General features: G+C 44.6%; 1 protein-coding gene across 1 annotated transcript in view; it reads left to right on the top strand.

Annotated features, from left to right (window-relative positions):
- The window catches only part of ANOS1 (anosmin 1), a 202194-nt gene that overhangs the window by 23837 nt on the left and 152306 nt on the right, over nucleotides 1-26051 (top strand). Inside the window, exon 2 of the mRNA XM_025277307.3 lies at nucleotides 13579-13626. Within this exon, the coding sequence (XP_025133092.3) occupies nucleotides 13579-13626 (48 nt within the window). The remainder of the gene's footprint in view (nucleotides 1-13578; nucleotides 13627-26051) is intronic.

The raw sequence follows: 26051 nt of genomic DNA, 5'->3' as shown, positions 1-26051 counted from the left end.
TGTGGCACACGGGCTTAGGTGCCCTGTGTCATGTGGAATCTTCTCAGATCAGGGATGGAACCCATGTCTCCTGAACTGGGAGTGGATTCTTTACCACCAAGCCACCAGGGAAGCCTGAGAGATTTGCCTGTTGACACCTAGACACAACCATTTGCACATTTCCCCTGAAGTAGGAAACGGCAACCCGCTGCAGTATTCTTGCCTGCAAAATTCCATACTCTGCACTGAGGTTCACAGTCACTGGAGAAGGAAATGGCAAACCCACTCCAATATCCTTGCCTGGAGAATCCCATGGCCAGAGGAGCCTGGCGGGCTACAGTCCATGGGGTTGCAAAGACTCAGATGTGACTGAGTACGCAGGACCTAGACAGAAGCCTTAACTTTAGATGATCCCAGGGTGTCTTGGTAAACATCTCTGTGATGATCTTTATAAAAACACTCTTCCTCGCATCTTAGGAAAAGAAGAAACTCATTTTCTCAAGAGCTCACAATTTATGATGGAGAGGTAACCCAGGATGTGAAGTAGGGTCTTTTGACTCCATGTGGGATGTGCTTTCTATGAAAATTATTTTGATTTGAATCCACAAGGTGTTCCATATTTTTTTGACTTCCCGGGCTCTACTCTCTGTGTCTCTAAAGAGAGGACATTGGCCCTCAGTCTCTCTTACCTGTCAGAATTCTCCTGGATCTAGAATTTTCTCTAGCACCTGCTGTTGCCAGCATTGCTCATGGCTTGCACAGGTTCCTCAGATCCATGATAATGAGTGACCCACGTGGCCAGTCCCCGGCATGGTCCTTCTGGGCTTTGTGCCATTGCTGGACTTAACAACCTCTCTCCCCAGCCTTTCTGCAAATGCCCTTCTCCCATGGCATTTCTCAGAAGGTTTCCCGCTTCCCGTTGGCTCCCAAGATGCGGCTCATCTGCATCATCATCTTGGTCCAGCCCTTGAGTTATTGATAGTGAGGTTGAGGACCATCTGTCTCTGTGGTCTTCCCACCCTTGAGGACCGTGGAGTCTCTGTGGTCTTCCCTCCAGGACTCACACTGGATGAACCTTGTGTTGTGTCTTTCTCATCTGCTTTTAACCTTTCTTCGTGGACACTGTGAATGTTCTGGAGAGAGTTATTAGAGGTGTTGGGATTCCCCAGTGGCTCAGTGGTAAAGCATCTGCCTGCAATGCAGGAGATGAAGGTTCGATCCCTGGGTCGAGACGATACCGTGGAGAAGGAAATGGCAACCCACTCCGGTATTCTTGCCTGGAGAATCCCATGGACAGAGGAGCCTGGTGGGCTACGGTCCATGGGGTTGCAAAGAGTCGGACATGAGTTAGCGATGAAACAACAACAGTTAGAGGCTTTAGTTTATTAGAGGATAAAATGTTAGCAGGCAGAAGGTCTGAAAGTTAATAACCTCTCACCCTCTGCTCTTGAATGGATTTGAGAGTTTTGAGTTGGATTCCAGGGTTGGAAAAGTCCATGAGACAGGCTTACATGTTAACTGGGGCCCTGTAACCTCTTTCCTTTGCAAAGTTCCCTGTATTATAAGACATGTCATTCACAGCTCACACATGTCTTGTGTTCAGCGAGAAGAGGGATTGCATGACTCTCAAAGGTCTTCTCTGACTTGTAATTCCACTGGGAGCATCTGACTCAGAACCCTGCAGTTTCTAAACATTTCGAGTGGGTGTTTGGAATGGTTGGGGTTCCTTTCCTTGTTCTGTTTGTACTTAGAGCACAGGCTTGGTGCTAGTATCAGATAGATCTTAACACTTTGAAGAGAGAGATGGACAGAGATGCTCACTGGCACAGATGCAAGGTGACCATTAGTGATTTTTGAAAATAATTCTATTTATTTACTTATTGGTCATGTTGGGTCTGCGTTGCGGCATGGGCTTTTCTCTGGTTGCAGAGAGCTGGGGCTCCTCTCTAGTCGTGGTGCCTGAGCTTCTCATTGCGGTGGCTTCTCATTGCGGTGCCGCACAGGGCTCTAAAGCATTTGGACTTCAGCAGTTGCAGCAGAGGCTCAGTAGTTTCTGCCCCTGATCTCTAGAGCAGACCCTCAATATTTGTGGCGCACGGACTTAGCTATTCCGGGGCATGTGGGGTCTTCCCCACCCAGGGAATGAACCCGAGTCTCCTGCACTGACTTAACCACCAGACCACCAGGGAAGCCATCAGACACAAAACTTCAGGTCCACAAGCGCACTGAACAAGTGGCAAAAATGCCCCAAACCTATACCTCTGCATACGACTTTCAAGAGACAGAAAATGAAAGATAAAAAAAAAAAAAAAGAAAGCCTGAAGAAAAGTCAAAAGTGAAAAAAGTGTTAGTTGCTCAGTCGTGTCCGACTCTTTGCGACCCCATGAACTGTAGCCTGCCAGGCTCCTCTGTCCATGGAATTCTCCAGGCAAGAATACTGGTGTGCATAGCCATGCCCTTCTCCAGGGGATCTTCCTGAACCAGGGATTGAACCCGGGTCTCCTGCATTGCAGGCAGATTCTTTACTGTCTGAACCACATGGGAAGCCCACCTGGTAGTAATTTTGAAGAGAGCCCTGGAATCCCACTTGACTCATTTGACAAACGATGCAGACTCAGCATTCTAAGAGCCCTCAGTTAGCTTTGATATAGTAAAAAAAAAAGAAAAAAATTGGTTTTCAATTGGCTCACAGACAATAGCAGCTTCTGTACACTACCCTTCCGAGGCAGGACAAGATTAAATCCTGCTGTAGCTCAGAAATCTAGTGAATCATTGCTTTAGTAGCTGACTACATCTCTTTAGTTTTTGCTAGGAGGTCTCCTGATTTTCTGTTTTGTCCACCTATAAAACAGCCTGCAATAAAAACATAAGAGCAACAATAATTAAGGAAAGAAAAGACCTAAGAGGACTTCTAGACATTACTAGTCCTCTAATGCTGCCTAAAGTGTATTTTTGTTATTGTTGTTCAGTCGCTCGGTGGTGTTGGACTCTTTGCGACCCCATGGACTGCAGCACGCCAGGCTTCCCCATCCTTCACCATCTCCCGGAGCTTGTTCAAACTCATGTCCATCGAGTCGATGGTGCCATCCAACTGTCTCATCCTCTGTCGCCCCCTTCACCTGCTGACCTCAATTTTTAGCGAGTTACGAATATCCACATCACTGTCTTTCCAGAGAAAGGTAGTGAGAGATGTAATTAACAGTTTGGAAAGTTATGTTTCTAAATTGCTGTTCCACATTGCTCTTGCATTTTTTTCTCCTTTGATTATGGTTTGAATTCTTCACAGGGACTTTGACCTGTTTTCTTAAACAATGTTTCCACTGTTCCTTTCAGTTGCTTGGTACGCAGGCTCACACGAAAGTATAGATGAACACAGCTGCCAATAACGAGTCAAAACACATTGGAACAACAATTCTTTCTTTGGTGAATACGCCCAAGATACCACGATTCTCTTAGTTTCAGGAAAAATATCTTAACCTCCGGTGAAATTGCAATGCCCCCTAAACTAGCTTGGTTCATTGAGGAAGAGCTTTTTGGGCCTTAAAATGGGGAGATGTGTCTTTGGGCGGAAGTGCTGACCTGCTCATCTCCTATTTCATGTGAACTCACGTTCCTCTTCCACACTGAAGAGGCATTAACCACAGGGTTAATGCCTTCCCCACCCTCATCTCCGAGAAATACACTTCATATCTACTTACTTTTGTTGAAACCGTGGCATTGGAGAAGACTCTTGAGAGTCTCTTGGACTGCAAGAAGATCCAACCAGTCCATCCTAAAGGAATTCAGTCCTGAATATTCATTGGAAGGACTGATGCTGAAGCTGGAGCTCTAATCCTTTGGCCACCTGATGCGAAGAGCTGACTCATTGGAAAAGACCCTGATGCTGGGAAAGATTGAGGGCGGGAGGAGAAGGGTACGACAGAGGATGAGATGGCTGAATGGCATCACTGACTTGATGGACATGAGTCCAGGAGTTGCTACTGGACAGGGAAGCCTGGCATGCTGCAGTCCATGGGGTCATAAAGAGTCAGACACGACTCAGCAACTGAACTGAACTGAAGGACTGGAGCTTCAATTTCAGCATCAGTCCTTCCAATGAATATTTAACACTAATTTCCATTAGGATTGACTTGTTTGATCTCCTTGTGTCCAAGGGAATCACAGGAGTCTTCTCCAACACCACAGTTCAAAAGCATCATTTCTTCGGCACTGAGCTTTCTTTACGGTCCAACTCTAACATCAATACATGATTACTGGAAAAACCATAGCTTTGACTATATGGGCCTTTGTCAACAAAGTAATGTCTCTGCTTTTTAATATGCTGTCTAGGTTAGTCATAGCTTTTCTTCCAAGGAGCAAAGCGTCTTTTAATTTAATGCCTGCCGACACCATCTGCAGTGATTTTGGAGCCCAAGAAAATAAAGTCTGTCTTTAATATTCAATTTCAAAGGGGTTTTAACATCTCACAATTATGCCCTGGGACCTAATATGCCCTTTACATCAGACTTTTGGGACCTCTTCTATCTTTCTTCCCTGTTTCTTCTGCTTTCTCCCTATGGCTCATTCTCGTCTCCTCTTCCCAGTCTCATCTTTCCCACCAACACTGAGACTGAATCACAAGGTGATTCAGACTGAAGTTAGGGCCACTTTGAAGCAAGGGTTAGAAACGCAAGAGTGTGTGGCCGTCCCATCTCGGAAAGAACCCTTCCAGAACTTTGAAGTCGATGGTCATTCCTACCTGAGGAATGCCATTATCTCTGCCCTTTCAGCCTGGACACTTTATTCCATAGATACTTGTTTACTTTCTCTACAAGCAGGTATGGCGATGGGGGAGAAATTCCTGGAACGGGGAGGATCCACACAATTTGCAAGAACTTGAGAGCGATGTCTGAGCACGCCTGCCTTTATAGGCTATGTTCATCACTGTTCCTTGTCTCCGCTGTGAAGGAGGAGGTGGGAAGAGAATGAGGTTTATACAGACGTTTCTTTATTTTTTTTTAGGTTTCCCAGGAACAATGCTGTCGTTGTTTAATTTATGTAGCTGCTCTGTTGCTCACGCTTCCCTTACTTTGTAATACGAGTCATTAACTCAATTTTAGTTATTACCTTTAAGGCTCCCTCTCAACCTACCGAAGGTTGGATTTCTTTCCGCACAAGCTACTTATTCTGTCTTGAAATATCTTGCAGGGCTTAATGTGATTTTCGTGGAGAGGGCACGATTTACCAGAATTTTCTTCTGAGAATGTACATTTGAATACCAAATGTAGTTTACATATCCACAGTCACAGCTGTGGCAAGGATGAATTCAGAATTAACACATCTTCTTGGAGGAGATAAAAGTCGGAAGACTGTTCCTTGGGATGTGCTAACAGAAGCCGGTACCTCCAATTCCGTAATTCCATGGTGGCTCCCCTCATTCCATCGGGGAGAGTGAGTAATGAAAGTTGCATGCCGTCCTTTCCCCAAGATGGAATTTGGAAGCATATTCCTTGTTAAAATTCATAGTCAAGCGCTAATAAAAGGAATGCTTTCCCATATGGCATTGTCTAACGCTTGCCGTTCTATAAATTTTCTTTAGATGACTTTATTTACATCTATAAAAAGATTGTCAGCATGATTATTTCTTAAATGATTTACACTTGACTTTGTATACAAGCCTTCATTCAGTTTTTCATATTCTCATGCTGAATCTCTAGGATGCTGAATCTCTAGGACGCTGAATCTCTTCTCTACAGGAAGCAAACTGCTAAGTCACTTCAGTCGTGTCTGACTCTGTGCGATCCCATAGACGGCAGCCCACCAGGCGCCCCCGTCCCTGGGATTCTCCAGGCAAGAACACTGGAGTGGGTTGCCATTTCCTTCTCCAATGCAGGAAAGTGAAAAGTGAAAGTGAAGTCGTTCAGTCGTGTCCGACTTTCTCGACCCCATGGACTACAGCCTACCAGGCTCCTCCATCCATGGGATTTTCCAGGCAAGAATACTGGAGTGGGGTACCATAGGAAGCAAACTAGTAAAGCCATTTTCTGAAATCTCTACCTAGTGAAGATGAACAGTTTGTTCATCTCTATCTCTTCATTTCCTTAAAGTTCCTCATGACCTAATGATTAAAGTGTAATTTCATTTATGACTCCCTATTCCATTCATTTATTATTCAGCCAGGATTCTTTAAGATCATGAGGAAGCCAGTGGTGAGGGGGGGATACAGACACATTCTGTATTTGAGGAACTCATGGGCAGGGGGGTGGGGGTGGGGTGGTGATGATCATTAAGGAAAAACAATACAAATACGTTTATACTTGACCACCATTTAGAGTGCTTTGGAACAGAAGTGCAGGGAAACCCAGGGCATGTGCCGCTGGGGAGCTATCGTAGTCAGGGAGTCCAGCATCAAGGAGGGCTTCCTGGAAGAAGTGGCGTGGAAGTCGCCTTGGGGAGCGGACAAGTCCCGGATGGAAGAACAGCACTTACAGAGGTTCTCATTCCTGGACAGGCTGCCAGGTGTCAGGAAATGAAGCACAGAGCGTGCCCAGACCCTGGGTTCCAGTGGTGCGGGCCACAGGGGAGGGCTGGGCGTTTGAGGGGGTAGGTTTGTGTGGTCAGATAGCGTTTTCCTGTAGAATTCAGTTCACTGTGAGATAGTTGTCGAATGTAGAGGGAAATTTATGGGGAGGGGTTAATGAAAAGCTTGCTTGTTTACTGAGGATGTGAAAGTGAAGTGAAGTCACTCAGTCGTGTCCAACTCTTAGCAACCACATGGACTGCAGCCTACCAGGCTCCTCCGTCCATGGGATTTTCCAGGCAAGAGTACTGGGGTGGGTTGCCATTGCCTTCTCTGTTACTGCGGATAATCCATAACAAAAGAACTTGTACTGTAAACAACAAATATAAACATTGAGCTTTTTTTTTCTCTTCTCTTTAAGTAGATTTTGTTTTAGAGCTTCTTAGCTTCACAAAGGGAGAAGGAAATGGTAACCCACTACAGTGTTCTTGCCTGGAGAATCCCAGGGACTGGGGAGCCTGGTGGGCTGCCGTCTATGGGGTCGCACAGAGTCGGACACGACTGAAGCGACTTAGCAGCAGCAACAGCAGCTTCACAAAAAATATTGAGCAGAAAATACCAAGAGTTCCCATACACCCCATGGCCCCATATATGCACGGCCTCACTCGTTACCAACATCCCACCCTAGTGGTACATCTGCTATGCTAAGGAACCCCCACTGACGCATCATCATCACCCCAGGTCCACAGTTTACATCAGGGTTCATCTTGTGCATTCCGTGAGTTTTGGACAAACGCATAATGACATGTGTCCACCACGACACTGTCACACAGAGTTGGTTCATTGCCCTAAAAATCCTCTGTAGTCTACCTGTTCATCCCTCCCTCCCCGCAACCCCTGGCCACCACGGATCCGTTTACTGTCTCCATAGCTTTGCCTTTCCTAGAACGTCGCAAAGCTGGAATCATACAATGCGTAGCCTTTTCAGATTGTCTTCTTTCACTTAGCAATATGCATTTAAGTTTCCTGAGACATATTTAGAATGGATGTATAGTTGTGATGGTCACTAGCAAAGACTCATTAAAAAAAAAAAAAAGTACTTTGAGGGACTTTCCTGGTGATCCGATGGCCAAGACTATGCGCTCCCAACGCAAGTGTTCTGGGATCGATCCCCAGTCAGGGAAGTAGTTTACACATGGGCCACAATTAAAAAGAGTTTGCATGCTGCAATTAAAGATCTGCTTGCTGTAACTAAGAATGGCTGCAGCCAAATGAATAAAAATAAATGTTTAAAACAATTTTTTTAATACTTTGAGCCATGAAAATGTCTAATCTCAATCGAAGTCTCTGAACACCCCTCTTAGCTGCTGTTGAATATACGAGAAATTTGTGAGTATATCGACAATACAAAGGAATATCCTTGTGACGATGAATGAAATCAAGTATTTTATTTCTTAATTCCAAGGTCACAGAAAAATATTCTAGATTAAAAGGAAATTCCTAAATTTCAATCCATGCCCTCTTTTTAAAAACCCTCCATTTACCACGAAAAGAAAATTGATTGAGTCACAGCTAATGATATTGTGGTTTCAAAGGGCAGATTTGTTAAGCTTCAGTCTGTCATGGGTTCTCTGGAATGGTTTCAGGTCAGATGTTCGTCTTGCTGTTGGGCACTCATTCAGTGTCATGTTCCTGAAACTGCACCCGGGTTAGTCCTTATGGGATACGCCACAACATCACCTCCAAAACAAGGGGGATCTGTTCTAATTCTCTTTTTTCTCTTCAAATGACTGTATTGAGATAGCTAGTTTTCATCTGCCTTTATCCTTCCCTTGTGGGTCGTCTTTGAGTGAAGTGTTTTCTTTACTTGAAGCTTTTGAAGAATTATTATTTTTTTTCTTGAAGGGAAAAATCAAAAGGCTGGAAATGAAGCGACTTTGAAAATATCATTGAAATAGTGTCTGGGTGCAGCTGACTGAACTTACGTAAACTCTTTGAAAGTTGGACTGACTGGCATTCATGTTTGATCCCGTTAAACCAATAAAATACAGGATGTAATCTTTCTATAATTACCAAAGTCCCACTGTCTGATGCTACCTGGAGGTTAAAGTGATGATTCTAGAGGCAAATATCTTTCATGCCTAATGTACTTTGGCTCTTTATTTTTGCTGGCTTTCGGCCAGAGTGAGACTTTATTGCAGATATGTATTTTATTTTTTGTTGTCAAGTGGCTTAACTGGTGAAGGCTATTGTAATCCGGCTAAAAACTTCCCCCGGGCGGGATGTTGAAATGCTCAGGGTTTTTATATTTTTCCATTGCTCCTCTGCTCAGAGAGCATTCCAGGTAAGCTGCATAGGTGGATGGTGGGGAGTTCGTGCACACCTGGCCCAAACACAGTGGCCGGAGCTAATCGGGGATTTACAGACATCCGCCATGCCATTAGGCAGGGTTCTTAGAAGTTCATTGTAGAGATAAATTGTGTGGAAGATGCTGATTGATAAAACCAAAAGCATAGGGCAGCTGTAAAACCTTGTCATGGGCAGGGTGAGGGGGAGCGATTGCTTTAAAGAAAACAGGAAACTCAAAACTCCAAAAGGAAATAGAGACACTTTGGGTAGGAAAATGTGTGTGTGTGTGTGTGTGTGTGTGTAGAAAATTTCTACGTGGAGAAAACTCCATGAGTAAATTCAAAAGTCAAACAATGTACTGGCAATCTTTTACTTAAAGCAGTAAATAGCAGGCAAATTATTACTAAGTCTAATTGATACTAATAGCTGCTACAGTATCTAAGAAGAGGGTGGATGCTCCAAAATAGAAATGCTAAAATGCAGAGACAGTTCTCCGTAGAGGAAATACAAATGGCCAATAAAAGGCAGTTAAAGCAATTGCCCTCTCATCACATTGGCCAATGTTGGAAAATTGCTACCGCTCAGAGAAGAGCTGACTCATTTGAAAAGACTCTGATGCTAGGAAAGATTGAGGGCAGGAGGAGAAGGGGACGACGGAGGATGAGATGGTTGGATGGCATCACCAACTTAATGGACATGAGTCTGAGTAAACTCTGGGAGTTGGTGATGGACAGGGAGGCCTGGTGTGCTGCGGTCCATGGGGTCGCAAAGAGTCGGACACGACTGAGCGACTGAACTGAACTGAACTGAAGGGAAGAAAATACGGTACTTCCCACCCCAACCCGACCCATCTCAGTACCCCAAACCCCCTCATCTTCTGAGCCTCACTAATAAGATGAAACCAGCTAGCATAGGGTGCGTGTTATACACAGGAGCTGGGAGTTTGAAAGTCCAGGATTACTCTTCCACTCCTCAGAACAAAAATAATGGCAAACATAGTAAAATTTATAATCACAATCGTCTTTTTTTTTAAACGTCTAACTCTGTGCCAACCATTTTGCTAAACACTTTACATGGATTATCTTTTTAATCTTCCCCAGCAAGCTATGACATCCTATCTTTTGTAATAAAAAAGTTAACGATTATAATCGTAATAAACCTTTCATGCCTGCTTGCTGTTGCCCCCGATATTTCTTTCTAAGGACAGCTTTTCATTTTTTATGATTAATGGGAGATTTGGCCTCAAATGAAAGCGCTTCGGTGGAGGAAATGCGTTGGTATTAAATCCCAGGAAAATGTCAATGACAGATGGGCTCAGAGGCTGTCGGGATGGGGTGTGCAGGCCAACGGGACCTGCGGCAATGTGTGTCTCAGCCTGGGGCTGGCGGTCGTGTTTGCGTTTGCCAGGCGGCTGAGGCAGCCTTCCCTGGTTTCGTCTGTTGTTGAGATTTGACCATTTTACCTGCATAGCGAACAGAAGGATTCTAACCAAGATGTGCCATGAATGGATCTTCTCACAGCTCTAATCTATGTTGTTATTATTTCTTTAACCCTCTGACATATACTAAGTGAAAAGTGTTCTTTCCAGTAATTTGTAACCTGCTCCGCTTCCTGCGTGTTCACCCCATCTCCTCTGCTATTCCCTGCTCCAGCCGCACCACTTGATCTGATATTCTCTGAGCTTACAATGTTGGGAACTCTCTGGTCTGATTCCTACTCTCCTTGTGGTTTATACATCTGGAGATTTCATTCACAGCCCACTCTCAGTCTCTCTGTCTGTCTCCCTCGCTTTTCCTCACCATGGCACTCATAGCTGAGTTTCACCACTGGCTGCAGGATGTGTGTGTGTGTGTATATATATATATATTATTGGCTCTCTTTGACTCCCAGTGCCTTGAGGAAGCTTGTGTGGTCCATGGATTGATCATGTAGGTGACTCTGCCAGCTAACGAGAGCAAATGCTTGTACTGTCTCAATCATGATATTTATCGATAATACTCAGGTCAGTGGCATATGACCCCGCTGGTAACATTTTTGTCAGCCCATCACTGGGGGCAGGGAGCAGTTGCCATGCCTGCTTCTGAAGCTCTGGGCACCCTTGCAATTGGCCTAAGAAGCTGGTCCAGTTGCCAGTGTGAAGGTTTCAAGTGGAGCGGAAACAGGAAGCCCTGTCTCCGGGACCACACTCCCGTTGAGGAGCTTAAGACTCAGATCAGGGGAAAGAGATCCCAGAGCAGGAGGGTGTGTGATGCATCTCTCAAGAGCAGAGGCAGAGCTGTAGAGGGCCTGCCCGTGTGTCCAGGGGAAGGAAGACCTGGAGGGGAAGCTGGTGGAAGCCGGTCCAGGTCAGGGGTCCCAGGGCAAGGGGCAGGACGTGCTGACCTGACTCAGGAAGGCAGAAGGTCCTCAGACCACACTGTTGTTATCATGGAGTCGCTCAGTAGTGTCCGACTCTTTGCAACCCCATGGAGCATATCTCCACCAGGCTCTTCTGTCCATGGGTTTCCCAGGCAAGAATACTGGACTGGGTTGCCATCCCCTTCTCCAGGGGATGTTCCTGACCTAGGGATCAAACCCAGGTCTTCTGCATTGTAGGCAGATTCTTCACCAGCTGAGCCACAAGGGAAGCCCAAGAATACTGGAGTGGGTAGCCTTTCCCGTCTCCAGGGGATCTTCCCAACCCAGGGTCTCCTGCACTGGCAGGAAGATTCTTGGCTATCTACGCCACCAAGGAAGCCCCCCTCAGACCATGACCCTGCTGAAGGAGGTGGTCAAGATCTGGCCTTGACCTAGTCTCCAAGGTTGGGAGTCCATTCGCTTTAGCCCTGTGTCTCTTTGGAAGGAACCTCACTGGTTCCCATCTCTGGGGTGTGAGCGCGGGGCACTCAAGTTGGGGTCAGGCTGTGGGCTGGCCAGACCTGCCTTGGAAGTCCCAGCAGGACCCAACCCCACATGGGACAGGCGACAAACACCCTTCCCAAATGGGACGACGAGGAGAGAAGTTCTCCCGATGCCCCAGACCGTGCCCCCAGTGTTGCCATAACAACATACTTCTCAGCGTTTGGCCCCTGCTTCTTGCTGCTGTTGTTAACCCTCTCTATGGGCCTCCCAGGCGGCTCAGTAGTAAGGAACCCATCTGTCAATGCTGGAGATGCAGGTTCGATCCCTGTATCTCCAGCAAGATGTCCTGGAGACGGGAATGGCTACCCCACTCCAGTATTCTTGCCTGGGAAATCTCACAGACAGAGGAGCCTGGTGGGCTACAGTCCCAGGGCTCGCAAAGACTCAGACATGACTGAGACATGTCTGAACACAGCACACCCTGCTTGTGACCAATACCTTGGTCTGCCTAAAGCCCTTGTGAACTTTCTCACCAGTTTTTATGAAACACCGGGTTCTCCCATAATGGCCTCTTTCTTGAACACATTATTGCCAGTAATTAAACCGTGTCCACTGTTTGTCCAGCTTTGGCCCCCACTCAGCCTATTAAATTCTTATTTCTCTGATATCAAGCCTACAGAAGACCATGCCTGACCTCAGTCCAGGCTGTTCATACACAGCTCCAGCCCTTATTGATGGACTGGTAGGTATTGATAATGTAGGGAGATATCAGTGCCCACTGAGGATGGGTGCAGCTCATCGAGGGGGTAAGGAGGTTAATACCAGATTATCTAAAATTGTTAGAGGCATTCAGCAACTTGGGGGAGTTAAGCCTGTAAAGGAGACTCAAGTTAGTATGACGGAGACACTTAATGGGGAAAGCTTTCCTGCAGGACTGAGATCTTTTAGCCAAATGACTTTTAGATAGAAGAGGGGAATTTCTAATCCTAAACAGTTGAGATCTACCCTGTGATTTTGAGAATCCTGCATTAGGAAGATATGTTATTGTGAATGGAAGAGCAGATATCCATACAATAGGATATGACATAAAACAAGAATGAATGAAGTATTGATGTATGTGACAGTATGGATGAAGCAAAAAGACTGCTGTTCACTTGCTAAGTTGCGTCCGACTGTTCACGACTTCATGGACTGCAGCACGCCAGGCTTCTCTGTCCTCTACTATTTCTCCTGGAGCTTGCTCAAACTCACATTCATTGAGTCGGTGATGCCATCTCATCCTCTGTCGCCCTCTTCTCCTTCTGCCTTCAATCTTTCCCAGCATCAGGGTCTTTTTTTGAAGTGTGCAGAGTAAGGAAATTTCTAGAGAAAGAATGTATGTTAGTGGCATTTGGTGTGTTTGAGTGGTTTGTGCATATCCCCTCACTTAGTTATACCACTGACCACATGCAAGAGCTAATGTCTTTATGCTTTACAGAGAGAGAGAGAGAGAGAGAGAGAGAGAGAGAGAGAATGTTTTTCCCATGGGATCTGACTTCCAGGCTCAAACTCTTTTTACTGATTAGTTGAAATTGAAAAGCCTCCAGGAAGACACCTCTGCAGGTCATTTTCCTGCTGGTCTGTATTTCATCACTCAGCACACCCCTGAGAGATGGCTCACACACTTTTCCTTCCCAAAACATCTCGAAATTCTTCATTATTTTATATGTATTTGTATCATGCAGTCAAGGGCAAAACACGATTTCCATTAGAAACCCACTTTTCTGTTTTAGGAAGAAAGACGTAGCAGGGTGGCAAGTTGGTCTTTCATTAGGGCTGATATTTTAAAATTATATTAATGCACACAGGTGTATGCAGTTTTCAAATAGAAAAGTATCTAATGAGTCAATGTTTCCTTTTTCGTTTTGCAGAACAATGGTTCCCTGGTTTGGTGCCAGAATCACAAGCAATGTTCAAAGGTATGTTCCCTACAACTGTATCAGTATTTTTTTTTAATTAATTTTGGAATAAGTGTAGAGTCACGGGAAGCTGCAAAGCTAGTAAGAGAGAAATCACATGTACTGTTCACCCTCTTTCCACCAATGTTTATACCTTATATATTCATAGCACAGTATCACAAGCAGAAAATCATCATTGGTACAAGGGATGTATTAATATAGTTTTGTAAGGTTTTTATCACATGTATAGATTCCGTTAATGTAGTCACTGCTGTGATCAAGATGTATGTATCAGTATTTCTATATATTACCTTATTTGTCTCTCCATTCTATAGTTATTTTAGTCAAAAATGTTTTTAACAAGAAAACATCTTCTGATTCCACCAGAATACTTAATGCATCCGACTTACAGCTAAGTTATTTTGTACGTGTTTACTTTGTGGGCAGGAACTGCTCATTAAGTAATTTGATTCTTTAAGTAAGCAGTCTCTTTTCTATTTCTGAGTATTTCTTGTTGCACACCCATATTCTAAATTTCACATTATTCTCATTCATATGTTTGATGGCATAAATTTCTCAGTCCCAAAACATCATAAGCTATAAGAATCTGTATGTGTGTATATATATGTAGTATACATGTAGGTATATGCTTCAGCTCTAGTCTGAAAGTTGGCTTTATATTCAGATAGTATAAGTGAATACATTGAAACCTGCTATACATACTGGAGTGCTTTGCGATTGTAGCAGAGTTTGCTGAAATTTCTTTCGTGGGTGCTACTATTAGACTGAAAATTGAAGCATTCTTTTATTTTACAGTCAAAGTTGTATAATCGTGTGAATGTGAAATAATTTGGTGAAAGCAAGCTTTGCTTATCTCTGACTCTCGAGATTCTGGGCCGAAATGGAATGTCTGATTTATGATCCTTTTCCTTTTTATATAGTATCGTAAACATCGGCCATCATAAGACATTTTCTGGTATTTGTTATATTGTTTTTCAACTAGTGTTGAATTTGTTTATGTCATCACTACAGAAAAAGATTGTGTGTGTGTGTGTGTGTGTGTAAGAATATATGGCTATGTGACTAAATTTCATAAGTAGTTTTTTTTTTTCCAGTTTTGTTGGTTGGGTATTCAGTTTAGTTCAGTTCAGTTGCTCAGTCGTGTCCGACTCTTTGCCACCCCATGGACTGCAGCACACCAGGCCTCCCTGTCCATCACCAACTCATGGAGTTCACCCAAACTCATGTGCATCAAGTCAGTAATGCCATCCAACCATCTCATCCTCTGTTGTCCCCTTCTCCTCCTGCCCCCAATCCCTCCCAGAATCAGGGTCTTTTCCAATGAGTCAACTCTTCGCATCAGGTGGCCAAAGTATTGGAGTTTCAGCCTCAGCATCAGTCCTTCCAATGAACTCCCAGGATGGACTGGTTGGATCTCCTTGCAGTCCAAGGGACTCTCAAGAGTCTTCTCCAACACCACAGTTCAAAAGCATCAATTCTTCAGCACTCAGCCTTCTTCACAGTCCAACTCTTATATCCATACATGACCACTGGAAAAACCATAGCCTGGACTAGACGGACCTTTGTTGGCAAAGTATTATCTCTGCTTTTTAATATGCTGTCTAGGTTGGTCATAACTTGCCTTCACATGATGGTAATTTTTTGTATCTGTATTATTTATACTTAGGACCCCTTTTATCCTTACCCCATCAAGAAATTAATTTTTTTATACATTTGAAATTTGAATGGGAGAGATTCATTTGAACTGCTTCTAAAATACCCTAATTAAAGAACATTGCAACTCTGGGGAATACAGATCGTTGAACCATATTTCATAATTGAATGATCAAGGCTGACATGAGAGAGTGAATTTCACAAGAACAGAAATCAATTCCTTTTGCCTGAAAGCAAAAATGAATCAATAAGTCACAGCTAACTGCAACAGAACCTTTGGAATATATTACAAAGCTGACATAAATTTCAGGGTTGTCTTTAGTCTGAATCCGTGGGGATGAACCTTACATGTTAATCAAAGTTGATCTCCTTTGGATATTATCGTCACTGAGTACATTCGCAGATAATTCGCATTTCTTTTCAGACTTTGAAGCACTGTGTAAGCTTTTCCTCTTGATCTTCTGGTTAATGAAGTGAAGGGTAAGCGATGATAACTCCATTTTACACGTGGGGAAAATCAAGCACATACATATTGGATAATGGTCCTGAAATAACTCAGCAAATCGGGTGTGGTGGTTGTTCAGTCACTAAGTCGTGCCTGATTCTTTGTTATCCGATGGACGGTGGCCAGCCAGGATTCTCTGTCCATTGGACTTCCGAGGCAAGCAAATCAATCGAGGCAACTCAAGTTGGGAATGCAGTCTCCATTGTGGTCTTGAATAAAGATCTACAACTTTAAAAACCGTTTTGAACAAATATTGGGACAGAAGAATAAAAAAAAAACCCCACCAAGTCAAAAAGTTATGCTGATGAGATAACTGAATGTATGTTAAAAGATAAAGTTTACATAATATTTCATAGAAAGTTGTTGTTCAGAGGCTAAGTCGTGTCTGACTCTTTGCGACCCCATGGACTACAGCATGCCAGGCTTCCCTGTCCTTCACTATCTCCCCAAGTTTGCTCAAACTCATGTCCATTGAGTCGGTGATGCCATCCAACCATCTCATCCTCTGTCGTCCCCTTCTTCCTGCCCTCAATCTTTCCCAGCATCAGGGTCATTTCAAATGAGTCGACTCTTCACATCAGGTGGACAAAGCGTTGGAGCTTCACCTTCAGCATCGGTCCTTCCAGTGAATATTCAGGACTGATCTCCTTTAGGATGGACTGGTTGGATCTCCTTGCAGTCCAAGGGACCTTCAGGAGTCTTCTCCAGCACCACAGTTCAAAAGCATCAATTCTTTGGTGCTCAGACTTCTTTATGGTCCAACTCTCACATCCACAGATGACCACTAGAAACACCATAGCTTTGTCTATACAGACCTTTGTTGGCAAAGGGATGTCTCTGCTTTTTATAGAAAGTACACAGTTTGTAATTAGTTCTGGTTGTGTCTGCAAAGTTCGTCACCATCAGGATCTTTCCAGAACATGGGTTCTTCCTCCAATCCAGTTGCCAGCCTTGTCCAGTCTGCCAGCATCTCTCGTGTAGACCTGTCCACGAGCATGCTCTCGGGGCTCCTGGATTCTCCTGTGTGCATGTGGGTGCTGGAAAGACCCTTTCCACGTGTCATCTGAATCCTGCTGCCATTTGCCTCACGCCCTTTAATATCTAAGCATCTCCTTCAGTGTAAACACTATCTCATCTGCCTGTGGTCTCTCTGCACTTCCTCCTGTGTTCAACCCCCATCAGTCTGTCTTTTCCACATCAATCTGTAATAAGCGTATGGTGAGCATAAACTTATTACAGAGTACTGAGCAGACTTCCCTGGGCTATACAGTAGTTCCTTGTTGGTTCTCCATTTTAAATATAACAGAGTGCATGTCTATCCCAAACTCACTGACTTATCGTCTCCCTGGCAACCGTAAGTTTGTTTTCCACGTCTGTTGGTCTCTTTCTGTTTTGTAAGCAGTTCATGTGGATCATTTCTTTGTAGATTCCACATATAAGGTAGGTCACACTGCATTTCTCCCTCTCCGTCTGACTTAGGTTCACTTAGCGTGACAATCTCTAGGTCCATAGATGTTGCTGCAGATGGCATGATTTCCTTCTTTGTAATGGCGAGCAATACTCCGTTTTATATACACACCACACCTGCTATAGCCTTTCTTCTGTTGGTGTACGTTTGAGTCGTTTCCATGTCTTTGCTGTTGTGGACAGTGCTGCAGTGAATACTTGGGTGCATGTATCCTCTTGGGTCAGGTTTTCCTCTGGATATGTGCCCAGGAGTGGGATTTCAGGGTCATGTGCGTAGGCTAAGTTGCTTCAGTCGAGTCTGACTCTTTGCGACTCCGTGGACTGTAGCCCACCGGGCTCCTCCGTCCATGGCATTTTCCAGGCAGGAATACTGGAGTGGCGTGCCATTTCATTCTCCAAGGGGGCAGGGCCATAGCTCTATTTTTAGTTTTTTAAGGACCCTCCATCCTGTTCTCCATAGTGGCTGTACCAATTTACATCCCCACCAACAGTGCAGGAGGGTTCCCTTCTCCCTACACCTTCTTCGTCATTTATTGCTTGTGGATATTTTTTATGATAGCCCTTCTGGCTGGTGCTCATTAAGTATTTGTGAATTATCCATGAATGAAATGTATACATTACATTTTCTTCCTCCTCCAAAGTACATCCTTACTGTACTACCTTCAGGGAAAAAAAAAGGTTATATAATCCATTTTGTATCTGAGTAATGCAGCATGATCATTTATTCAGTTTAGCCCAGTTGCTCAGTCTTTTCTGACTCTTTGCAACCTCATGAATTGCAGCACACCAGGCTTCCCTGTCCATCACCAACTCTTGGAGCTTGCTTAGACTCATGTCCATCGAGTCAGTGATGCCATCTAACCATCACATCCCCTGTTGTCCCCTTCTCCTCCTGCCTTCAGTCTTTCCCAGCATCAGAGTCTTTCCCAATAAGTCAGCTCTTTGCATCAGGTGGCCAAAGTATTGGAGTTTCAGCTTCAGCATCAGCCCTTCCAATGAATATTCAGGACTGATTTCCTTTAGGATTGACTGGTTGGATCTCCTTGCAGTCCAAGGGACTCTCAAGAGTCTTCTGCAACACCACAGTTCAAAAGCATCAATTCTTTGGCACTCAGCTTTCTTTATGGTCCAACTCTGACATCCATACATGACTACTAGAAAAACGTTAGCTTTGACTGTATGGACCTTTGTCAGTAATGTCTCTGCTTTTTTTATTTTTAATATGCTGTCTAGGTTTGTCATAGCTTTTCTTCAAAAGAGCAAGTGTCTTCTAATTTCATGGCTGCAATCATCATCTGCAGTGACTTTGGAGCCCAAGGAAAAGTCTGTCATGGTTTCTATTGTTTCCCCATCTATTTGCCATGAAGTGATGGGACTAGATGCCATGATCTTAGTTTTCTGAACGTTGAGCTTTAAGCCAACTTTTTCACTCTCCTCTTTCACTGTCTTCAAGAGGCTCTTTAGTTCCTCTTCACCTTCTGCCATAAGGGTGGTGTTATCTGCATATCTGAGGTTATTGATATTTCTCTTTCTCTCTGCAGTCACAATTCCAGCTTGTGCTTATTCCACCCCGACATTTTGCTTGATGTACTCTACCTATAAGTTAAATAAGCAGGGTGACATTATACAGCCTTGAAGTACTCCTTTCCCAATTTGGAACTAGTCCATTGTTCCATGTCTGCTTCTAACTGTTGCTTCTTGACCTCCAGATTTCTCAGGAGGCAGGTAATTAATTATTTCCTAATTAATAATAAATAAAGATCATTTATTATTAATTAGGAAAATTTTCCTCCTTTAATGAAGTCAGGGTTCATTAGCAGCTTTCAGCTCCTTCGTAATTTAGAACAGTGACTTAATGTCCAGCATAGCTTGAGGCCACTGCTTACCCAGCTAGAGCGATTTTGCTCCCCACGGGATGTTTGGCAATGCGGGGAGACATTTTTGGTGGTCACTATTGGTGGTGGGAAGCTACTGGCATCTGGTGGGTGGAGGTCAGGGATGCTGACAATCACAACATGCAGGACTCCCTCATGGTGAGGAGTTTCCTGACTTCAATCTCAGTAGTTCCAAGAGAGGTTCAGAAGCCTTTGTCTGTCCATTTTGCAAGTTATAAAAAAGAATTAAGGGAGAAGGCAGGAGGAGAAGGGGACGACAGAGGACGAGATGGTTGGTTGGCATCACTGACTCAATGGACATGAAGTTGAGCAAGCTCCGGGAGATGGTGACGGACAGGGAAGCCTGGTGTGCTGCAGTCCATGGGGTCCCCGAGAGTCGGACATGACTGAGCCACTGAACAGCAACAAAAAGAATTGAAGAACACAGTTCTGTTCTCAGAAGTTTTACTTTGTAACTTGAAGGGAAATAAACACATGATTTACTGACCATGTGGTATGCGCCTAGCACCTTTTCAGAGGCCCATTGTAATGTTAGGAATTCTGATTCTCACCATATACAGTTTCTGTAGAAGGTCTGATAGTAAATATTTTCATCTTTGTAGTCCTTCAGGTCTCGGTGGCAACTATTCTTGTGGCCATTGTAGCCTGAAAAAAAGTGATAGATAGGAGAGAAACAAAAGTAAGTGGCTGTTTTCCAATGAAACGTTATGTGCAGACACTGAAATTGGAATTTCATATAACTTCCATGTCATGAAATTTTGTTTTTGCCAGCCACATTTTAAAAAGTAAGAACAGTTCTGTGCTCGCCAGCTATACAAAAACAGGTGCTGAGCTGGCTTTGCCCACTTGCTGTAGTTTGCCAGCCTCTCTTGTCTGCCTGGGCATTCCCATGAGCAAAAGCAAGCAGAAACAAAACAGTAAAGTAGTATTTTTCTCTCAATATAAAGACGTATCTTGATGTATTGAAACTAATAAATGGGCTGTTTTTAACACCATGGGTGGACGATGGTTGATCAGCTTTTGAGGATTCGTTGACTGAATGAATGGTAAATAATAAGAAAGGAAAGTGAAAGTGAAGTCGCTCAGTCGTATCCAACTCTTTGCGACTCCATGGACTGTAGCCCACCAGGCTCCTCCGTCCATGGCGTTTTCCAGGCAAGAATACTGGAGTGGGTTGCCGTTTTCTTCTCTGGGGGATCTTCCTGACCCAGGGATCGAACCCAGGTGTCCCACATTGCAGGCAGATGCTTTACCGTCCGAGTCACAAGGAAGCCCAAACAATAGGAAGAAAATATTAAACCACAATTACTTTTTGAACGTTCAGTGATTATTAGGGCCAGTAAGAGTTGTGTGTGTGTGCTAAGTCACTAAGTCGTGTCCGACTCTTGAAACCCCACGGACTGTAGTCTGCCAGGCTCCTTTATCCATGGGATCTCTAGGCAGGCATATGGGAGTGGGTGGCCATGCCCTTCTCTAGGGGATCTTCCCAACCCAGAGGTCAAACCTATGTCTCTTACGTCTCCTGAATTGGCAAGTGGGTTCTTTACCACTAGCGCCACCTGGGAATCCCAGTAAGACTTGTTCAGTCGTTTAGTGTCCAGCTCTTTGCGACCCCATGGACTGCAGCACGCCAGGCTTCCCTGTCCTTCACGGTCTCCCAGAGTTTGCTCAAACTCATGTCCATTGAGTCGGTGATGCCATCCAACCATCTCATCCTCTTCCACAGGTAAGACGTGTGGAGGACTGCAAAATGGGCAAAATGAAAGGTGGCTGGATGCTCTCCACCTCGCATCTAGTGGGTTATCTGCATTGTTCATATCTTTGAGGTGTTTTCTTCCTCTGCAAATGGTAGGAGGCTGTTAAGAATGCAGATGACTCTTGTCCGTGGAAATGCACATGGTTTTTTGCAGGGGACTGCAACTGAAGCTTCCCCATCAACAGAGCATTTTGCGTGATTTGTAAATCCACTCAAGCGATCCTTTTTGTCTCAGTATGTTTGTATTCCTTGGATTTCTCCTTTGAACCAAATGTAAGATATCCCTGGTCCTGGCAGTATTTCATGAGTTCAGTATTTGACACTTGTTCATTTTATATTTGCACGAGAGTCATGCATTTGTAAGATAAGTATGCTTTGACGTTATGGTCTGTTAGCTTTCTGAACCTTGCGCCTAAGACTGGCACTCTTGGTGACAACCACCCATCTGGGGTGCATGCGTGCTCATCTTTCTCCTTCTGGATGTTGTAACTCTCTTGGTTGACTTTTGTTTCCCATTTGGTTGCGAGGATTTGAGTTGAAAAGCAGTAATTCAGAGCTCAGTCTTGGTGTGGTGGCCTGTTGCTTTGATCTCAGTGGGAGTTCTGTTCTTATAAGGGCCATAACTCCAGATTCGTAGTGATTTTCCAGGCTTATTCTGAAGCCAAATTTGGAGGTGAGGAAGATTGGTTTTGCTCGTATGAACATCTGGACGGCTTCATTTGGCATCTGTGAAATTTATTGGATAAAGGTCAAACCCCAGAAACATAACTGAATGTGACTGTTGGAGGCTTTTGTTTTGTGTTAAATGCTTTCCATGATTTATGTGGTAATGACTGTAAGTCCATAGAGCCCCAGGAAAATACATCTTAAGGAGGAAAAGGAAAACTCAGGCACCCATGGAAATGCGCTATGTCCAAATAGCCCAAGAACCAAAGTTGAACAGTTTATCTTTTGCAGTACTGTTATATGGAACAGTTTGAAATTCCAGTTGTTCCTTATACTTTAAAACACTTAAAACCTATGGTAATACTTACTGATATTCATGCAGTTTTCCCTGACTTGGTATAAATATCCATTTCAGGGACAAAGTTGATGTATATCGAGCATCTCTTGTCCAGCGTATTGATATCTTTCGGGAGTTTACCAAGTATTTCATAAGCTTCCTGGTGGCTCAGAGGTTAAAGTGACTGCCTCCAATGCGGGAGACCTGGGTTTGATCCCTGGGTTGGGAAGATCCCCTGGAGAAGGAAGTGGCAACCCACTCCAGTATTCTTGCCTGGAGAATCCCATGGACGGAGGAGCCTGGTAGGCTACAGTCCACAGGGTCGCAAACAGTTGGACACGACTGAGCGACTTCACTTTCTTTCACTTTCTTTCATAAGTACAGTCTCCACTGACGTGTCAAGAGAAGGTGTAGGTTTATGGTGCTGCAAGAGTAGAAAACTTCTCCAGTGTTGTAATTAATTCCCTTTATTTTTAATATTAGTGTTATTATTTTCGTAAGTAATGGTCATGGCATTGTTCTTCACTCGCTAAGTCATGCCTGACCCTTTGCAACCCCATGGACATGATAGGTTTCCCTGTCCTTTCCGGTCTCCCTGAATTTGCTTAAACTCATGTTCACTGAGTCAATGATGCCATCCAACCATCTTGTCCTCTGCCACCCCCTTGATTATAGCTTCATTTTTAAATAAATGGGATGTGATCACTTAGGAAGAGAGATATTCTATTTCTTTAAAATTAAAATGTGTATGGAACACAGGAAAAGAAATCGTGAGGTGTGTTAAAGTTTGGCTACTGTTCTTTTGAAAAATCGGTCAGTAATGCAATGTGCCAGCATGATGAATAAAACCTGGTGAATGCACATTTGTCAGACTGTCCTATAGCCCCGTGCCAGTAAATGGCATAATCTCGAGGACGCCAAAGACCGCTGAGTGCTCGCCAAGCGATGAAGTCTCTCCTCTGGGAGACCTGAGCTCTTTAGAGTTCCTGGTCTCCGTGCAGTTGCAGATCACACAGTCAGCAAGTCTGAGTTAGGGTTCCACATGCCACCGTAGTCTCCAGTCCTCCATCCAGTATCACTGTAGGGAAACATGCAAGTCGGTATGATCTCTGACGTAAAGGCAGAAGTGGAGAAAAGAGAAAGAACGAAGTGGGAGAATGTGGAGCCCATGAAAACAAACACAAGTTACAGATGGTTGTTTGTTGTTCAGTTACAAAGTCGTGTCCAACTCTTTGCGACCACATGGACTGCAGCACACCAGGCTTCCGTGTCCTTCAGTATGTCCTGGAATTTGCTCACACTCATGTCCGTTGAGTCAGTGATGCCATCCAACCACCTCATCCTCTGTCGCCCCCTTCTACTGCCCTCAATCTTCCCCAACATCAAGGGTCTTTTTCCCTGAGTGGTCTCTTTGCGTCAGGTTGAGGCAGATGGTGTAGCTAAATAAATACCTAGTTTCCGAGCTTCGTGTCTGAAGTGGTAAGTGCTGAAGGCTCTTAGCAGGGTCGCTGCCCGGCCGGGCAGGTGGATTGGTGAGTTAATGGTTTTAACAACGAGAGATCTGAGGCACCCTTCCATCTGATGCAGCCTCCTGGAACGCAGGTTCACAGCTCTAATTGGAGCCTCCAGCGTGGAAGGCAGGCTATAGCGGTGTTGTTGATTTGCTTTGCCTCACACAGTCATTCTTATGGTAAGTGTTTTCCGCCCTCACGCTGGGAACTTTTATCAAACATATTAGTGTGCTTTGGGGCATCATTAGCCAGCAGTAGCTGGAACATTCTGAGGTTTTTTTTAGCCTAGAAACTAGCCTGTGTGCTGCATTAACTTGCAACACTTGGCCAGTAGCGCGATCAATATTTAAGGAAAAGAACAGGTTCTTATTTGGATTCAAGTCCAGCATGTGGCACGCCAATAGCCCAACATGTTTCTGATTGTTCCCTATCAGTTTTTACGGCGATGAAAGAATGTCCACCTGCCGTAAACTTCAAAGCAAAGACACGGGGAAGGGAAAAAGCACCTCCGTGTAACTCGTAATCCCCACCCCTTCCGCATCTCTTCCTGGATTTCTCCTCCCATCTCACGGAAGGAGACACAAACGAAATCTCTTATTTGGCCCATGACTGAGGAAGAGTTCCTGAAAGCTGACTTGAGAAAGGGATTGCACATGGAACGTATGAAAAACATCTCCGTGAGCATGCATTACATGGTGATGATGGTCTGCCAGATGTTTTGAAGTTGTAATGTGTTCCATCAGAGGTTAGATCGCATCACCAACTCAGTGGATGTGAATTTGGGCCCAACTCTGGGAGGTAGTGGGGGACAGAGGAGCCTGGTATGCTGCACTCCATGGGGCCGCAAAGAGTCGGACAGGACGTAGGGACTGAACAACAACATTTGAGTTAGCCAGAAAGTGGAACTTACCCAACCAGGGGACCAGAAATTGAACCTGTGCCTCTTGCAGTTAAAGCACGGGGTGGTAACCTGGGGCCATGAAGGAAGTTCAGGGAAATTTTTATTTTACTCTTTTTTTGTTTGTTTTGGTGTATGCTGCTCAGTCGCTTCAGTCGTGTCTGACTCTGTGCGACCCCATAGACGGCAGCCCACCAGGCTCCCCCGCCCCTGGGATTCTCCAGGCAAGAACACTGGAGTGGGTTGCCATTGCCGTTTCCAATGCATGAAAGTGAAAAGTGAAAGTGAAGTCGCTCAGTCGTGTCCAACTCTTAGCGACCCCATGGACTGCAGCCCACCAGGCTCCTCCGTCCATGGGATTTTCCAGGCAAGAGTACTGGAGTGGGGTGCCATTGCCTTCTCCGGTTTTGGTGCATAGCCGATTAATAATCTTGTGATAGTTTTGGGTGAACACTGAAGGGACTCAGCCATACATACACATGTATCCATTCTTCCCCGAATTCCCCTCCCATCCAGGCTGCCACACTGAGCAGAGTTCCCTGGGCTGGACAGTAGTTGCTTGGTGAATGAACCATAAGTTCATTCTCTAAGTCTGTGAGTCGCTTTCTGTTTTGTAAGTAGGTTCATTTGTATAATTTCTTTATAGATTCTACATATCAGGGATGTCATAGCGTATAGGAAAATGTTTTTAATGACTGGGTGCGGGAGAGGGGTTGCAGGCGTGTGATCAGCTTATGGACATTATTCTGCTTGGTTGGTGGTGAGGTACCCAAGTGGTATTTTGGGAATCAACCTCATCAGACTTCTGGTTCTATCGGGTCTGGAATGCTTGTGGTCAACATGAAGTAAACTTCCTTCACACGGTGGGGTTTCCGTATCTGCAAAACCGCTCAAGGACACAGCTCAGAATGTTATCTGTAGCCCCTAGGGAGGAAACAGCCATCCTTGATTTTGTTTAATGGATAAACTGTTATTATTTTGTCTTCCTTGACTGTTTTCCCGTCTTTTTTGCATTCTCTCCCTTTTCAGATTAAGTTTGCTTTTTGGATCTCAGGGAAAGCCTAGGAGGCTAAAGTTTTCGAAGAATCAGGAGGAAGTCGGAGGACTTGGGGGAGGTCTATCTTGGGAAAGCCCCATAGGGCTCTGCTTGATTCCAATATGAACTGTGTATGTGTGTGTGATGGCTAAGCTGGGCACTTGTTCTAAACTCTCAGCCTAAAATTACTGCAGCCACGGATAGGATGTCCCATTGAGCTTGTACGTTTTTGGTTTCTTCCGTGTTGGAAGAGAAAGTACTATTTCCTAAGAAGGATCTTGACCAAGTACTTCGTTCACCTTCTTTGATGTGTGTGTAGGCAGAGTTAGGGTGACATTCTTATCCAAACAATCATCCTCGTTAGGATATGTAATTTTTGCTGTGGGTATCGGAGCTAAGAGCACCCTGCTGCCTGTGAAATGACAGTGATAATCCACACGCCACTGCTTTCCTGGTACTTGCCAAGGGCTAGCTCAAACCTTTTGTATCCTTGCAGTACAGAAAGTCACCCAGAGCACCAACATTTGTACGTGCCTCATGGATAGCTCAGTTGATAAAGAATCTGCCTGCAGTGCAGGAGATCCTGGTTCGATCCCTGGGTTGGGAAGATCTCCTGGAGAAAAGAAAGGCTACCCACTCCAGTCTTCTGGCCTGGAGAATGCTATGGACTGTATAGTCCGTGGGGTCGCAAAGAGTCAAAC

This window comes from Bubalus bubalis, chromosome X (genome assembly GCF_019923935.1).
Source record: "Bubalus bubalis isolate 160015118507 breed Murrah chromosome X, NDDB_SH_1, whole genome shotgun sequence".
Taxonomy (NCBI): Eukaryota; Metazoa; Chordata; class Mammalia; order Artiodactyla; family Bovidae; genus Bubalus; species Bubalus bubalis.
The sequence above is the reverse complement of the archived record's forward strand: the minus strand, read 5'-3'. Positions and strand labels throughout refer to the sequence as shown.